This window comes from Brienomyrus brachyistius, chromosome 6, assembly GCF_023856365.1.
Source record: "Brienomyrus brachyistius isolate T26 chromosome 6, BBRACH_0.4, whole genome shotgun sequence".
NCBI classification, from domain to species: domain Eukaryota; kingdom Metazoa; phylum Chordata; class Actinopteri; order Osteoglossiformes; family Mormyridae; genus Brienomyrus; species Brienomyrus brachyistius.
Genome location: NC_064538.1, coordinates 25,797,417 through 25,816,181, shown reverse-complemented (window position 1 = coordinate 25,816,181; position 18,765 = coordinate 25,797,417). Strand labels below are relative to the sequence as shown.

The 18,765-nt window shown below is 39.8% G+C and overlaps 1 protein-coding gene across 1 annotated transcript in view; it reads left to right on the top strand.

Moving 5' to 3' along the window:
• The first annotated feature begins 8,165 nt into the window (after positions 1–8,165).
• kcnb1 (potassium voltage-gated channel, Shab-related subfamily, member 1) overlaps positions 8,166–18,765 on the top strand; it is a 32,457-nt gene continuing 21,857 nt past the window's right edge. Inside the window, exon 1 of the mRNA XM_049018323.1 lies at positions 8,166–8,807. Coding sequence (XP_048874280.1) covers positions 8,253–8,807 — 555 coding nt within the window. The 5' untranslated portion in view covers positions 8,166–8,252. The remainder of the gene's footprint in view (positions 8,808–18,765) is intronic.

The following is an 18,765-nucleotide window of genomic DNA, read 5'->3' as shown; positions in this document are numbered from 1 at the left end:
CTAAGTGGCTTTTTAGTTGCCCAGGAAACAACTTCATGTCATTTTCTCAAGGGTATGGTTATATACACTCACAACAATTTTTATGTCAATTGACCAAAGACTGGCCAACATATGAGCCACTTACTGCTTGGCATTTCCACTGCCAAATTTTATAGGATTTAACGAACGAATGGTTTTGGAAAAAAAAAATCTAATAACTTTGTCTGAAGCAAAATTTGGTGAAGATTCAACCCTGTGACTCCCAAAACTGCTTCAAGGTCCAATATGAAGCTATCCGTACTTTATTTCAAGTAGACAATAAACTGTTATAAATACATTATGGCACACTATAACCACAGTCTTTATGCTTTTTGATAACAAAAAGAAGCAAGATATTTATAACCAGGGATGCACATAACTGGTATGCAAGTACGCATTCACCTTTAAAAGTGATATGTGCAGCAATCTCTTCTTGTAACAGCACAAATACATACATATTTTTACATACTTACTTATTTGCGCTTTCAAGAAATCCATCTATCCAATCATTTTCTGAATGCACTAGTCCTGTTCAAGATTGCAGGGGGTCCAGAGCCTATTCCGGAGGCTACAGTCACAAGATGACAAGAAATTATTGTGCATTTTAACCTTTAAATAATTTGTGCTTCATTTGCGGTATAAAGGTTAAAATTCACGGTAATTTCTTGTCATAACAGAGGGAGCCGCGACTCTGCGCTGAGACATGCCGGCAAATTTAAATGTAGCGAACGGCAGGGTGAAGACAGCTGTCAAGCTGCCCCACCACAGAGGACAAGAGCACCTGGAGCCCTACCTTGCAGAAGTACACCTGGCACAATGCGCGGAGTGGTGTGGAGAACGCGGTGCAGCTGGCGCTGGAGGGGGAAGCGTTCCAAACCCCCTTCAGTCTGACCACAGAGGAGCACTGGGACTACACTGCTCTAGTGGAGATGCTGGAGCAGCTATTCAACTGGCAGCCATCAGAAGAAACCATCGGGGGGGCTGGAGAGCCGGAGAAGGCGGGACAGCGAAACCCTGGGAGCAATCACAGCGGATCCTATTTGTTATGGCTGTGCCCGTATTCATGGCCATTAGTGTTTTTGTTTACGTTACACTATTCTATGTACCTGATTGCTTCTTGTTCTATGGTGGTGTTCCTCCCTTCAGGTGGTGTGTTCCAGTGCATGGCTGTCAGACGCAATTGTACGTATCGTCAGGTGAATGAAGGATGAGCGGCCATAAAGGTGAAGCAAGTAGACCTGAGAAGAGATGCCGATTGGCGGTGACTGCCTGTTCTTTCCAGGAATCGTCTGGGGGTTTTGTTTCTTCGTGTGTATTCTTGGTGTATGTTTTACTGTACTTTTGTATCTGACTGAATGGTACATCATTGTAACTTAAAGACTTGATCGCCAGAAGGGGGTGAGGGCAATTTTTGTTTGTTGAATGTTGAGTGTTTGTTTGTTCAGAGAGGAAGTTAGGAGGAGTATAGTCTTTACTTTTATTCTTTGTTTTCTGTATAGGTTTAAGGTAGCCTTGTGGCGGGTGGAGTTAGCATTGGGCTTTTGTTTGTTGTTTTGGCTGCACCTACCTCTGGAGAGATGGTTGATGGTTTGTTACAAGTGTACGAGTCAGCTTGTGATATTTAATGTGCATTATGACGGTCAATAAAGCCAATCGTTACATTGCAGGTGTCCCGTGTAGTATGTTTGATAGCCCTGATGGTGTGCATAGTGAGGGTGTACTGGGATCGTCTGGGAGATCTTCAGCAACAGATGTTCCAGTCCCACCCTCTGAAAGTGCACATCTATCTGCCACAGTCAGGTGTAACATAGGCGTCCCTTTGGCCTGGTCCAACGGCTCGAGTCCCCGGCAATGAGGATCCTGTGATTTGGATCATCATCAGAGAAATGCGCCACATGGTGGCAGTGATGTAACTGATGCTTCCTCACAATGCAGATAATGTGCCTCATTGTGAGACAAAGTTTCCAAGGAGTCCAGTCTTCAGCACAGGTCACTGGATAGCATCCATGTCTTTCTGTATGGCTGTATAGTTCAACCACTGACTCTGCCCAGGTGATAACATCACCTGTCAGTTGATTCCCACAGGCAAATCTGTCTTACATTTCGTGGGATGTAAGCATGTGGTACCAGAGCTGGAGGCTAGAGATCTCCCCCACAAAACATCCCCCTAGGACCTGGTCCCCTTACAAAGTTATGGGGAGTGCCACACACCCCTTTCCAGCGACCTCATGACCCCTCAAGCTCTCCTAATCCATCTTATGACATCAAAGAAGTCACAAGAGATACAAGTCTCACTGCCAAAGCATGTGAACCTCTCAATGAGGTCAACACGCTCTCTGCTAAGACACACACTCCTGACAGCTGTGCCCATGAGGTCATTAAATGCCTGGATCTTATTTTTGATCTAGGAAATGCACAAACCAAGGTACTCAGACTCAATTAGGACCTCCACTTACTCCAAAGATTACAAGATCATTATCAAAGTCAAGATTAGTAAATCTTTTCTTACTAACAGATGCCCCACAGCTGCTGGACCCCACAACCCAGTCCAACACTCATTTCATGCAAGCATTGAACTTAGCAGGGACAAGAACACACCGCTGACAAACCTCAGAATTCCCTGGGAAGAATGCAGGTTCAGCCTCCACTCTACACAGTACTCACAGTACCAGTGTACAGGCTGGGCAAAACATCCAGAAACTCTGGAGAAATCCAGTAAAGAGAGGAGCACCCATCAACCACCGAGCAAAGATGCTAATAAAAATGTCTCCCTCACCAAGATATTACTCACGGGAGTATAGAGACAACAGAGAGCGTATACAGGGACAACAGATGACACTGAGAAAGTGCCCTAATCTGAGTCTCATACAGTAACATCAGACACCATCAGAAGGAGACGATCCGCCACAGCAACAGCTACTTTCTGAGTATGGTAGCCATCTAAGTGACCAGACCAATAATATTGTAGTTATACCCACCTATAGGAATGTGGTCATTTAAAGAGGGCCACCAATGACATGCAGAGTTTACAAAACTCCCCCAACAGCAGGGGAAGATGGTCGTCACACCGGGAGGGTTCAAGACATTTCATGCATCTACCCGGATGGGCCTCCTTAAAGTAGGAGACCGTGGCACCGCACCAGTTGGGTGCCAAGTTGGCATCCCCAATAAGTCTAACTCCACTGGCTCTGGCAATGAGGCTACAGAGGAATTCCACCATTCCCTTCACTGAGCATACAGCCTTCCTGTGTGTGGCTGCAGCAGCGCTACTCCAACAGAGAGCAGAAGGGAGTCCTGCCTGCTGCCTTGGAGCTGAGTGAAATATTTTTTATGATGACAGGAGTGCCAATCCTGCCACCAACCCCCAAATTCTTCCTCCCAAGTTGGAGCACCGCTTGCAGGGCTGGATGCAGGTTAATGTCATACCCAAGAAACTCCGAAGTAGTCAATAAGCTCTTTGGTGGTAAGGCGCAAGGAGTTTGCTCTGAGTTCCTGAAAGCCCTTGATGTTGTTGAGCCTTTTTCCTTGACACGCCTCTTCAACATTGTGTGGAGGTTGGGGACGGTGCCCTTGGATTGGCAGATTGGGGTGTTGGTTTAAGGAAGCAGGTCAGGGGATGGTTTCAAACTCCAGGAGGATCACATTCTTTAGGTAGGAGAAAAACGTACTGACTTAGGGTGACCTTTTCCCGTTGCTCCATGATCCAGTTCCAATGCTTATGCGCATATTGCAAAAAATTAGTGTTGAAAAAGCGTCTATGGTACTATGTTTTACAAACAGAAAGGCAAAAATCAATGTTTTGACCAACACACGCTCCATTATGTTTAAGTTCAAAATATAATCAAACATAATACAAATAGGGGTGGCATGGTGGTGCAGTGGTTAGCACTGTTGCCTCACACCTCTGGGACCTGGGTTCGAGTCTCCGCCTAGGTCACATGTGTGCGGAGTTTGCATGTTCTCCCCATGTCATCGTGGGGTTTCCCCCCACAGTCCAAAAACATGCTGAGGCTAAATGGAGTTGCTAAATTGCCTATAGGTATGCATGTGTGAGTGAATGGTGTGTGAATGTACCCTGCGATGGGCTGGCCCCCCATCCTGGGTTGTTCACTGCCTCGTGCCCATTGCTCCGGACCCCCGCGACCCAGTGGGATAAGCGGTTTGGAAAATGGATGGATGGATAACACAAATAATCAAAAATCAAATAATCAAAAAGGGTCAAACATGTAGATGTAATCAACAGATAGGAGGGTCCAAATGTGAATTAATGTTTAATCAGGAGGCTCAGATCATAGCCACAAGCAGCCAAAATCAGCGAGAAGCAAAAAGACCAAAGGGGAGCTTTCAAAATCACAAAAACAGGTACAGGCAAGACGTTGATAACAGAAGGGCAATCACTGTCAGACCACAAGTATGACATATAGGATAATACAATAGGGCAATCACTGTCAGACAACAAGTATGACATATAGGATAATACAATAGGGCAATCACTGTCAGACCATAAGTATGACATATAGGATAATACAATAGGGCAATCATTGTCAGACCATAAATATGACAAATAGGATAATACAATACCCTTAGTATCAATACATTTTTTGTGCATTAAAATTATGACTCTATTAAAGATTTTTTTTTATAGAAATCAATAGTATTCCTTCATGGGTGTAAACAATGCGAGAGCTTCAGTCAAAATGTTGCACGGACTCCCAGAATCCACAGCTAAAATAAAACCAATTCAGGTAGAGTCTCATTGGGAAATTGATGGAGGCAAACAGGGAAGAGTCATTCTTATTGGTTCATTTCATTTAAAAACACTGACAAATGACACACAGGTTTAAAATATTGTAATTTGCCATATTTGTTTTATTTTTTGACGGGTAATAACATAAAATTAAGGTGTTTCGAGTTAGTAAGAGCATGTTCAATGGTTGTGAGGCTCCTGACAGCCAGGCTTCTATTTGCCAAGTATGTCTTAGATTTAGATTTTAGTGTTTTTGTTCATAAACATTCACCTTCTGTGTTAAGAACTATGTCACAAAATGATTTTTAAAATGCTGTTGGTGGAAATAGTGGAGTGAAAGGGTTTTGTTGAGGCCGCTTTAAGCAATGCAGATACAGACATAATTTATTTTTGTCATTATTTTGCGACTTCTGTTTGCAGTAATGGAAAATGTCTATAGGGAAGAGTTATAGATATTGAAAACTAGGAAAGAATGCAAGTGTTCTTGACATCTCACATGTGGCTTTGACCTAAAATTGAACATCTATAGAACACTTTATAGAAAGTACTGATGTATCATGTGTCGCTATGCAACCTAAAAATATTTAGATATGGGTTTTGCCCCCCCTATGAAAATCTTGCGTTGTCCTTGCGCTGTGTTCATCCATCGGTTGTTCGTGGGAAGGGTTAGAACGCTGCCTCATGGGAGCCAGTTGGTGGAGCTGCAGCAAATCACCCCCCCTGCAGAAAGGCTGGTACCGTGCTGCCCTTCACCCGCAAGCACGGGAAATCAGGTTCACAAAAATACAGCGAAATCCCGACGTACTTGTTGATCTTGTTCATTGATACAGGCAGCTACTGACGAGGCGGACTGGTATCGATGACAAGTTGTTCAGATCCTCGGTAAAACACGTATGAAAAGGAGCGAATTTATCTCTGTGTATAACGAAAACGGAATTCAGTCAGTCGCGTATTAAACGGTGACGTTTCTCCATTTTATTTCTATTAAAGTGATTTTTGAATTCCAATCCTTGAATGAGATTATTCAAAAAGAAGGTACGTGGATTATTTATTGTGCATGATCGAGAGTTTTAAAATATCCTTGCTTGCTGAAATGATTTGTCATGGCTGAGTTATGTATTATTATTATTTTATTATTATTATTATTATTATTATTATTATTATTATTATTATTGTTATTGTTGTTGTTGACGCTGTTGCTGTTTTGATGTTGACAACGACGAGGACAGCAACGTTAATACATTTTAAAACGACCTTCCATTATGTGCAACTGTGTGATCATCTACAAAAATTGATTATGGTGATGTTTTGCCTCTATTGCGGTATATCGTGTTAAAAATACGAATAATGTTCCGGATGTGCATTGTTGTGTATATTATCATCTTAGCCATGTCAGCGTGTTTGATGCTTAAAGGAGTGAGGTACCAATTTTAGTATGATTCATAAATTTACTTTTCAGATTGCTTAACTTTTGTCGTTTTAACCTTCTACTAGTGATGAATTTATTGTTTTTCCGTTTCCGGATTTGGAGAAATTAATACACCAGGGTGCAAATACGATTTATATTGTTTTGTAACCAAATGGTTTAATGGTATATATATATATAAACTTCATTTTAAATATATTTGTTTTATTTTGGACTTACTTCAACAGCTGCAGTTGAATAATTTTTAATTGCCATCCTTCAAAACATAACCAAAAAACAAAGCTTTTACCAAAGACTTAATGAACAGTACCAGCACACCATCAACAGGCATAACTGATTGATTGATTGATTGATTGTTGCTGTGTCAGCTTCATATATTTCACCAATTATTTGTTGATTAAAATCAGTATTCCATAAACGCAAGATAATACTTCTAATTGGATATACCCATACTGCACTCTTCCGTGTGAAATATACTTTATTGAACTGAGTTCATACAGTGTAGATATGACTAAAAGTTAGCGTCATTTTGATTTTTGTAACATGTGCTTTGCGGTGGTCAAAACAGTTGCCTGCTAGTTTGAGGATTGCGGGCTTGAAAGGCCAACTGTTACTGCTTTACCCCCGAGAATAATAGTGTACCAATAATAATCAAATTAGACATACGAATCACATAATATGCTAATGTAAAATCAGGGATACTTCTACCAGCTATCAAGTGCTTGATTAGACCCATATTGAAATAACTGTCGTTTCGGGCGCTGCTTTTGTGCTGGTTTCAGTATAGAGCGCAACAAACGATCACCTCTGGATTTCAGCCTGTAGCTTTAAGGAGGAATTCATGAAATTGTAGCCATTTGTCAGTCACTAAGACATTTTATAAGCTGGAAATGTACAGGAAAACACACAGTCTAAAAGGATTGCTTTTTTTGCATGAGGGACGATGCATATGAACAAATGCATGTTGCTTCAGGTATCAGATTCACGGGTGTGGACGTGCGTTTCTATATTATCTTCCTGAGCTGCGTCGTATTCTGCAGAAAATAATTTCATACAATTACTGATATGATAAAAACATTAAAGATTCCTTCAGTAGGCCTATATTGTATCCTAATGTTTCCTGTATTATGAGGCTTTGTATGACATTCATGATTGGATATTGCTTTTGTCGTTCTAGATACAGGTTTCAAAGCGGACACAGAAGATGTGGCAACTGGTCAGATCGCCTATAGCGAGAAGACTTTGTTGATTTTTGCCTGTCATTCGAATGTTTTTATCGAGATTGTTAAAAGAATGGCATATGTATGATGACTCACTCGCAGATGAAATGATTTTTGAATGAACGCCGACGGAAAAATGTATCCGATTCGCTGGTTATGAAATCGATGGTAAATCTATGAATAAATACAGCTGTTTTATCCAAGCGCTCTAGTAGCAACACAATGCATTGCCGGATTAATCGAGGTACCTACCATAGTAAACAATTCAAACTATGAATATTGTTAAGAGATCTTACTTAACTGCGACGATTATGAAACCATCTTGTTGTGTAACAACACGGATGAAGTGGAGTTAAATGCTTGCATGTCTGCTGTCTATCCCGTGGATTACTTTGGCGAAAGTACGAGAACAATTTTGTGGAACAGGGTGAGGAGCGAAGGAGGGCGGATTCAGCACCGCTTGGCTGGACAGCTCTCACTTTGCGCCCCCTCCCCCCTACTGCTGACTAGAACACAGCATTGGAAGACTGCTAGTCGTCCTAGGGCAGATTAAATTATGTATTTGCTTCACGAATTTGTGGATAAATCGCATGAGAGCGCGCGTAAAAAAAGTCGTTTCTTAGAAGCATGTGTGGTCAGGGTATATGTCTCCATTTTAGAACCTGTCTCTGATTATTCTTCTGTCTTTCCTCGCAGTCTCAAAAATGGAGGAAAACAAATTCAAATGTAGAAGCTAACCCCCCCAACCCACCCCACCCTGCTCCCCCAGGATCCTTTCTTCTGGACCGACTGAACTTATTGGATCTCGGCCGTATATTTGGAGTAAAGATCCTACTCCGGGATGAATAAATCGGGTTCGCGGTCGACTTCTTCGCTGCCCCCCGATACTGTGGAGATTGTCCGAAGCAAGGCTTGTTGCCGCAGGGTGAGGCTAAATGTAGGTGGTCTTCCACATGAGGTCTTATGGAGAACCCTGGACAGGTTACCGCGCACCCGACTGGGTAAACTAAGAGATTGCAATTCTCACAGCTTACTGATGGAAATATGCGACGATTACAGTTTGGAGGATAATGAGTATTTTTTTGACAGACACCCAGGAGCATTTACTTCCATCCTTAATTTTTATCGCACCGGCAAGTTGCACATGATGGAGGAGATGTGCGCTTTATCTTTCAGCCAGGAACTGGACTACTGGGGCATCGATGAGATATACCTGGAGTCTTGTTGTCAGGCTCGGTACCATCAGAAAAAAGAACAAATGAACGAGGAGCTTAAACGCGAAGCAGACAATTTGAAGGAAAGAGAAGGCGAAGAGTTTGATAACACATTTTGTGCGGAGAAAAGAAAGAAACTTTGGGATCTTCTGGAGAAACCTAGTTCGTCTGTGGCGGCCAAGGTGAGAGATCTGCTGCGATTAAAGTAAATGTTTGCTAGCATTTTGTCAGAAAAGAGGTCAGTATATTACTCAGCTCATTCCCCAATGCATCCTTGTTAGTTAAAGTCATTTATTGAGATTAACCAAGCAGCCAGCACAGCTGTCAACACATGAAAAACAAAACTGACATCGTCCACTTTCCCATGTAGCTACTGTTTAAACCGGATGACGTTTGATAAATCAAATTAAAACAATGTTTGGTCTATTTAACGATGCACACCAGAATTGTGTTGTGAATGTATCAGTCTGCAAAAATGTGTATATCCCCATTCCATTCAGTCAAAGAAGCTGCAACCCTAGACTTTGAGTTAAAGGATCTTATTGACATTTCAAAGCCGGCGACTGGAACACAATGGATCTTTAGCTTAGGATTTAATGAAGGTCGTTAAAAGGCAAATACATGTTTTCGCTTTCATTTAATTAATTTCGGATAAGTCATTTAGTGGAAGTCTCCTAATATAACATTAAATAAAATTATAACTTATTCGTGCAGTATACGAAGTAATTTCAATGGTTAGGGTAGGCTATATTATTTAAAATTGAACAGTTCAAGTGCGCCCACAATAATGATTATACTTTTACTTAACTTTTAAAACTGCTTTTCCCCTTTGTCTCAATGTACTGTACGCCTGTTGTGTGTGTGTGTGTGTGTGTGTGTGTGTGTGTGTGTGTGTGTGTGTGTGTGTTCTTAGGAAAGTAGGCTATTTATAACATTTTTGCTTCAAGTCCAGCTGATAATTAGATTTGGTGCCATGATCAGATATGGTGCATCGAGTAGCACTATTCTGCTTATTCACGTTTGTTTTTGGACATTATTCGCTGCCATGCTGATGTTACCTAAAAACATTGCGTGCGGCGTGGTCCCTACATGGAGATGTAATTAGATTAAAAGACAAATTTAAAGCCATTAGGTTGACCGTACTACAGCAGGTGCTAAATTATCAGGCGAGGAATGGAATTTACACATTTAAGCAAATGACACCAAATTTTGCTTGTATGGTTTACAACCTCTAGGGATTTAGGGGTCTATTCCCCAAGGCACTTAAGCAAAGAGCGCGTATCTGCGCGCTTTTTTTTACTTATGCATATTCTCCCATCGTCATAAGACTGGAGTTTAAGTGCACTAAGGCTACTGGAATACCCACTTTTGGCGGAGCCACATCAAAATATGGGCGTGTCGCATATAAATGACCCTTACGGGTTTTCTGCCACTGACTTAAGTGCACTTAAATGCATTTTCCACTACGCGTTTGGAGAGCTGTATTACAGTTCTTCTCGTCTGCTTTGGAGAAGTTGTCAAATAAAAACGGTACTTCCAATAACCAAATACGTAAACCTGCACACCCTTAAGTCAGTTCCTCACAAAATAATGTCATATCTCATTATTAGGGATTAGGCAGGACTATCTTGATTTTGAATTAGCCCAAAAATCAGTTGTATTAGTCAAGTTGCCAAAATTAACTATACGCTTCTGGTTTGTTTACTTCTGCTCTGCAAAACATTTACATATCTGTGCATGGTGTAAGTCATCCCATGCAAAAATGTCAGTGCAGTGGTCAGAAAGGTTCCTTCAGTGGTGAAATATGAGGGAAATATCTCAAAAATAGAGGTTTTATTGAATGATGAAATGAGAAACCGCTTGTCACAACCCCACAACCATGTTTCATTACTGGCTGTGACGACATCCCAGCAGATTCTTGTAGAGGGTAAGATGATTTTTTTGCTGGATGTATTGCAAGGGAGAATATCTGACATCATGTAGATGAAAATATGTGGCCAGACCAGTAGGAGTGACAAGACAACCAATAATGAATAACTGTCAGTCTTCCTTCCAGCACTTAAAATAGTGTGTACATGTTTACCATAACATATAACTTAATTGTTCTTTGAAAACTTCCAGATTTGTGTTTGGTTCATTGTGTTGCATTGTGATTTCTGTTGCCCAGAATAAAAAAAAAATCCACATTACAAATGTTACAATATTCCTGTCTTGCAGGACATACCAGTGTGGTAGAACCTTGTAATGGTTTCTAGAACATAAGTACATGAGGTTTGGTGCCCAAGCAAATTCAGCTGGCTAAAGAGGAATGCTAGTGAAGTAAGCAAGCAACAGTTTTAATTCAATTTTAATTCTTAAAATACTTCCATGGTGTATTTTTATGTTGGCAACATGATTTAACATTTTGACTGGTTTGTCTCTAGACAATGATTTAGGGATGTTACATTTTGGTGGTATTGACTAAATGCCTAACAAGAAAACTTCATTTTGAAACATGAACAAAAGGTTTTGAATAAATTGCTTCATTTTCTTGGTCATCTAAATTATTGTGCTTAATGTAAAAACTGTTTTGAGAAATACACAAGCAACAGAGAGAACATCAAGACTGTTTAGAGAAATTGTCCAAACCAACCAAGGCAAATAGACGTGCCTCTACACGGCCAAATGTAATATTGCAGTTTTCAGAAAGGCAAAAAATGTAACAATACAAAACTTTTTAACATTTAGACTATTATACATTTAGAAACAATTGTTACAATCCAAAATGCATGTGAATAATTCATATAATAAGTATATACAAGTGGGACTGTATTACCTTTAGGCAGGATTCTAGTGACATCTGCCTTATGAGTACCATACCTGCCTTATGAGTACCATACCTGCCTTAAGAGTACCATACCTGCCTTATAAGTACCATACCTGCCTTATGATTACCATACCTGCCTTATCAGTACCATACCTGCCTTATGATTACCATACCTGCCTTATCAGTACCATACCTGCCTTATGAGTACCATACCTGCCAACCCTGACCATTTTTTCCGTGTTTCTCCTGTATTTCATGGCCATCTCCCAGTGCCCACCCATTTTGTTGTTTCTCCTAGGAAGCTCCCAAAATTTGTTTGGCCCTCTAACTTTATTATGAATAATTGTGATACACAGATTCATATGTTTTGTATGCTTGTCTGACGATATCCAAGTTGCCAGATCGTCTATGAAACACATCTAGACGCAGAATCCACATACAATGTTTAGCCATCTGTCACTGCAACCTGGCAAATCACAACTCCATTCAAGAGATATGTACAGTTGCTCTCTGCGTAAGCTGGCAGGACAGTTGAATGCTAGATGCACTGTGTTGCAAATTTAGTGACTTTGTCGCTGAATTTTGTGACTTTTTGACTTTCCCTAGTGACTAAACATCATATATGGCAACTATAAACTAATTAGGTGACTTATTGCAACTTCAGCAACCTCTACTCTCATTGTTGTGCAACAGCAAAAATCACCTTTCACCTATTTCTGAATGACATTACATCTGCCTTTCTTAGTGCTCTAACATTACTCACTTTTCTAAAAGTAATGATTGACCTCTGTAAAACCAGCTGGCATAATTAAATGGAAGTAGACGTTCTGCAGATCTAACAGATACTTAATAGCTCAGTCAACATCATCATACAGTAAGGCAGACAGACACAAAACCTATGATGTCATGCTATGGGGCTAAAACTCATGAATACTCATATGTATCAGCAGACAAATTGAGCTATATACTAATTATTTTAGTCTACTATTCTGTCTATATATACTGACATTTTGGCATTATACACTCAATATCAACCCCAACTGTTAGATGTATTTGTATATTTTTAAGATTTTTATTTAAATATTTAAAACTGTTTTGTGTGGATGAGCTCTCATTGGCTGGTCAGAATTAACCCAGTCTTTATGGCAATCTGAGTGGTCGCCACTGCACTTAACCCGAAGAAGAAGGCGTGGCTATGCAGGAAGTAATTCTAAATTCAACTTAATCAAGCTAAAAAAATGCTCTCGATAATTTTGGCAACAAACAAAACGTGGAACATTTACTTACATGGATTTACATTGTGAACCTAATTGAATTCTGCATGAAGCCCTTTTACTTGGAAAATGAATGCATGGTGGTAGCCTACTATGCTCATGTTTGGTCATTTTCACAAACATAATATCTTTCAGCAAAACAAAACCTTTTACATTTATTAAATATAAGTAAACGTTACCTTCCAAAACACATTTGGATTTTTCATATAATTATATAAAATTATATAAGAATTATATAACACAATAGTATATGTAAACTTGCAAGTACAGAATATACAAGTATATTGTCATTAAGCAGGATTCAAGTGACATTTGCCTTAACAACACACCTATGCAAGCAAATCAGACTAAATGACTGGTCAGTTAACAAATAATTCTTTCAATTTTAATTTAAATTAAATTTAATTTCAATTGTATTATGCAAGTTAAGGTAACGTCAACTACTTTGAACAAAATTCAAACACTATATTTCGCTGTAACATTTCGTTTTTGTCAAAGGTTCTTTATGTTCATGCGAATGACCAAATGTAAGTGTAGCAGGCTACCACCATACCTCATTTTCCAAACAAAAAGATTTCTGCAAATTTCAATTTGACTGACAGTGTAAACGAAATAGTCCATGTTCTACAGTTTGCTTGTTGCCAAAATCATCGTGGGCATAACCCCCATTTCTTGCATGATGAAATAATTATACTTCTTGCACAACATACAGGTAATTCAGAAGCAATGTCAATTTCAATTTGCAAGCGCTTTTTTGACTTATGACAGAAGAATAGATCCCCTTGAGTTTAATGGAAGTTCCTATTGTTTTACAGCAACATGAGTTTGGCATTATACAGTGCTTCATTTTTTTCCACATATTTATACATAAATAAAATCTCAGATTATTCAATAAATTTTCTAATGACTTCAGATATGGCCAGTCCATTTCTTTACAGGTTTTAATAATTACTTTTGTTTTTGATTTATTTATGTCAATGTTTTTGTGACTCTCTAGTTTCTTTTCAAATTTCTAAATACAGTTTATTTGTGTTGCAGCTACACTGTATCCAACACATAATCTGTAACAATTAAACTGCATGCATAGAAGTCACTGGCATAACAGTGGTTTGAGGCCCAGACCTACATCCTCTGGTAAGACTAGGAGTCTCCTGTAGCAGTTACTTGACCTGCCTTTCTCAAACGTTCTTTATGAGCCTTTGAAAATCTTTTGCAACTTGTTTCAACATTTCAGGAGATCATTAAATAGACTGAATAGAAGGGAAGGATAGTAGTCTTTCAGTATGGCTTAGTGAGATGGCTATTCAAGGAAACTTACTGCTCAGAAGTGTTCCTGATTTAACAACTGAATATTTAATGGAAGGTTCCAGGTTAAGTGTAATTATATTTTTTTGCTGTCATGCTTCGGCATTTTATGAATGGCGGTTATATTCTTTCATCAGTTACATGGAAGAGGTTAATTTTAACTTAATTTTGCTTTAGAGCATTTTGAAAAGAACATATCAACTGCAGCTTCTCTATCTAAACACAAAAGAGCAACAAATATTCTGATGAGTAACAATAATTTCATCCTATAAAAAGGATGTGAATTGTAATAAGCTTAGCGATTGAACATAGCTGGCTGAATTACAATTGTTTGATGTGTCACAGTAGAATTGTAGCGTGGTAAAAAATATTCTGGGTGAGAAATTCTCTAAAGGAAAAAGGTCTTGATTCTTAAAAATGCATTGCACTTTTTAGTAGGTCCTATGACATTATTTTAATAATATTGATGCTTCACAGTCATATATAATCCAGCTCCTAGAGAAATGGAAAAAAAATCCATTCTGCTTATTGGAGATCTATCATTTAAATATTTTCACTTATGATCGCTTGGGAAATTTGACTACATATATCTAGAATATGTGTGTAGTATTTTGGCCGAACAGCTCCAGGCTTGTAGATTTGATTTCAAGCCCAGTTTCCTATAGTTGAAAAACATGCAATTTAAGCTGACTTACCTCAGTGTGTGATTGTGTGCCTCATAATTGAACTGGCTGTCTGTCTGGGGTAGTGTTTCCCAATTCAATCCTCGGGAACCCCAGCCAGTCCACAATTTTGCTCCCTCCCAGTTCCAAGGCAATCTAGGGGACCGACTAACTGGTATGGGTTTGTTGGGAGTTGGGAGGGAGCAAAAAGATTGGTCTAGTGTCTTTCCTGTGTGGTGCACTGCGCTTGCAGGAATTACGCTCCAGCCACTTCGTGATCCTGTAGCATAATGCATGACCAGAAACAGGCAGAATATCTGAAATCTTCCCAAGTCCACTTTCATACATATATTCTGGTTACCTCAGCTGAAAGCTCCATTGAAACCTATAAACGCAATTTTATTATGGTGAAAGTGTAGTGTGAGTGAGCAAGTCATCAATCATTTATGCTCAACCGATTGGACTGCAGAGTAATAGGAGCTGAGGGGGGTCTTTACTGAGGCCCCTTCCCTGAAGATAATGAATACATTACCATTGAACTAAATCAATTAACTTATAAATAACACCTTTGTTGTGCAAATAGGCAGAAATCCGCACTAATGCTACTTATCTGTCAAGGGGGGAGAGCACCAGCACAGTGTGTTCTGGTTTTTTGAATATAAACGTTTTCACTACAATGACTGCAGTGTACTGGTATGAAAAAATCTAGTGGTCTCAAGACTGTCTGCCACTTGGTTGACCTAATTATGTAAAATTGATGAACAGGTTAAATTTAACCAGGAATTAGCATTTTTGGATGTAGATAGGTGTGAACTAAAGTGTATGTAATGTAATTTCCCTCATTATGAATAAAACATTGTAGAAGCATCTTAAATGCAGATTAATTTGGGAAAGTTTACAATTAGGTATTTTTTTAAGAAAGATAACCAGTTTGTCGTGACCTGTGCTGGGTGATCAAGCAGGGAGCAGGGAATCAGGGTCAGTTAGACGGTATTCCAGAACAAAAGGGTTTATTAAAGACAAACGGGGAACCACACGGGACATACGTCAATGACATATCAACCAGGACAGACTGGACGCGGACTCTAATACAGCACATGACATCAGAATGCACGCAGGACAGCTGGTACGTTGGGAATACACACGAGGGCAACGAGGTGGGCGTGGCACATGAGAGGGCTGCACGGAGGTACGTGACAGAGTTCAGGCACAGTCGGTATCATATCATTTAATGCTATGTTTTTTGCACAATACTACCATGGATACTTAACAGCAATCAAAATATTTGTCTAATACAGTAGCTATTTAAAAATAGATTGCAAGCTTAATACATTTGGTGCCTGTAGGCCAAAATTTTATTGAAATAGCTTAATTTTCAGGTTTTGTTTTTAGAGAGTGGGCTGAATTCTGCAGCTCCAACTGCATAAAGACCAGTCATAGTTTTAAGTTACATAACGAGATCAGTATGTTTTTTGATGGGCTGATTGGCCTCTCATTTGTAAATTTCGTATGTTCTTGTGTTTTTCCTTTGATAAATAATGAAAAGAATATGTTTGTATTAGGAGAACTGTAACTGGTAGATGACCATGCAGTTCATCTTCATTATCCATCCATCTTCTGAAACCACGTCTTCTATTCAGGGTCACAGGAGGTCCAGAACTGATCCCAGAGGCTATGGGTGAAAGGCATGGAACAACCCAGAATGGGGCACCAACCCATCACAGGGCACACTCACATATCCACACCTATGGGTGATTTGGTAACTCCAATCAGTCTCAGCATGTCATTGGATCATGGGGAGACACTGAAGTACCTGGAGGAAACCCCACAATAACACAGGAAGAACATGCAAACTCCATCCACATGGAACACTTGCAGAGACTTAAACCCAGGTCCCAGAGATGTGAGGCAACAATGCTAACCACTGCACCACTGTGCTGCCCTTTTTTAACATCAACATAATTCAATTGTCTTTACATTCACATGAAATATTCTGTTAATTATCAATATTAATATCATTTCGTTGGGTACAATTGTTCCATAAAGGCCAGTAAAAGTGCTTCTATGTTGAGTTTTGCGGAAATGGAAAAAAATCCATCGTTGTAGTTATTAGTAACAATTTAGTGAATTAAATTCATTTGGGATTTTAAATCAAAGTTACTAAAACTTAATGGATCCATTACTTGAATTTTTGGAACTCCACTTCCTCTGAAACCAGATGCATTTCCACTGCTTAGATTATCAAATGAAAAGAGATTAGCAGACCCTGTTTAGAAGCCATCTTTTATTTCCTGGCTTCCTTTTCAAAGCATGTCTTTCAGTAACAAATAACTTCTTTCCTTTTCATTCTTCTTGTTAAAAAGCTGGAGGTATATTACTGTATACAGAGGTCACCTGTGGGAAAGCTATGATACCAAGTGACATCCAATACTGAGAATGCTAATGCTTCTTTTTGAAGAAGATCTCAGATCTCTCAGAATAGAATACCAGAGCTATTAGTTAATTACTCAGCCTGCCAGTTGCAGGCTAGGTTCTCTGTTTCAATGCCATTTTGCTGCATGAGAGAGAAGAGCAGCAGGTCTGGCCATGAGGTCCCAGTGGACATCTGCAGACATTTGCCTGGTTAAGAAGATTAGGGATGACAGTGGAGAATAAATAACTTAGCAATGACTTGGCTCCTACTACATTAATTGCTTAGTAAGTAGGTATCGCCTTAAATATGAATCATTGATTCAGTATGATCTTAAAAAGCCACCAACCTCAGCTAGTAATGCAGGCAGGATGCTCCAGTCACATAGACTACTTTCTAAATGCTTCTACAAGGCCTTCTGTTCTTTTAGTTGACTAGTGCAGAAGTCTACCCATTGATACATGAGAGGTGCTGACTACGTCGCAGACTCGTCGAACCCCCAGAACACACTCCAAGGATGAGCCAGTATCAGAAATTCTTCGCTGTAAGTGTTTGTTAGAATACGTTCTGCTCGCATGCGTTCCATGATTTTTCCGAGCAGAGTTGTTCAATTGGCTCTGTAACCCACTTGATGATCTTTTGTCTCCACCATTATCAGTCTTCTCCAGAACATTTATTTATATACACATATTCTTTTTCTTTCTAATTTCTTCAGTGACATACATTATACTTATTCAAGCATTTAAACTTGTATGCTCTATTGTCTGCTATGGTATGTGCTCCAGTCGTACTGTAGGTAACTTTAGCTGGGTCCTTCCAATATGCATGTCATATTGTAGAGTAGTAGATTAGGTGCACTTTGAGCTTTGCTTGGTTCAGATCTTACATGTGCTGTAAAGCTTTATGGGGTGCCTTCACGACAGCACTAATCCCCCCCCCCCCCCCCACATCTCACCTTTGCATGGTGTGCTTACTGTTAATTAAGCAAGCCCTCATTTTAGAACAGACGTGGCCCCATCATTCTCATGATCCTGCCTTATTCTGAAGATTTCGATGTGTGATCTCCCTCGTGGATGAGGCACTCTATGAATATTACACCGTGTGACATATGTACTAATTGAGAGAGATATCTGAAGTGGGCTGTCTTCACCCTGGCACTCTGAGTGATGCTGGAAGCTTCTGTACCTGAGAGGCACCTCGGTGAGAGCAGGTTGTGGGAGCCTCTCCCTGCAGATAGCTATAAATACAAAGCTCACATGTTCTCCTGCTAATCTGAAACTCATATCAGGAGACTATTATGATTTCAGATTGTGTAGCACTGGCCAGAATCTCTCCAGTTTATTTGACAATCTGTTTCCTAAATAAGATGTAATTTGGTGGTATAATATGCTTTTCTAAATGATTGGTGTGGTAGTGTATCTTTAGACTGGAGTGTGACAGGGTGACACTAAAGTGATCAAATGGTCAAGAAAAGAGATACTATCAGCAGGAGGTAAGTTTGCTCTCACTGGTACCAATGGCAACTGCCGTATACAGGAGAATCAGAAACCATTATGGTGCAACAGTATACTGTAAGTCTGATCTGTGTTGACTTTAGGTAGGCATGGTTTCCCTGTGGGAAGGCGTGGTGTCCCAGTGGGAAGGCGTGGTGTCCCAGTGGGAAGGCGTGGTGTCTCAGTGGGA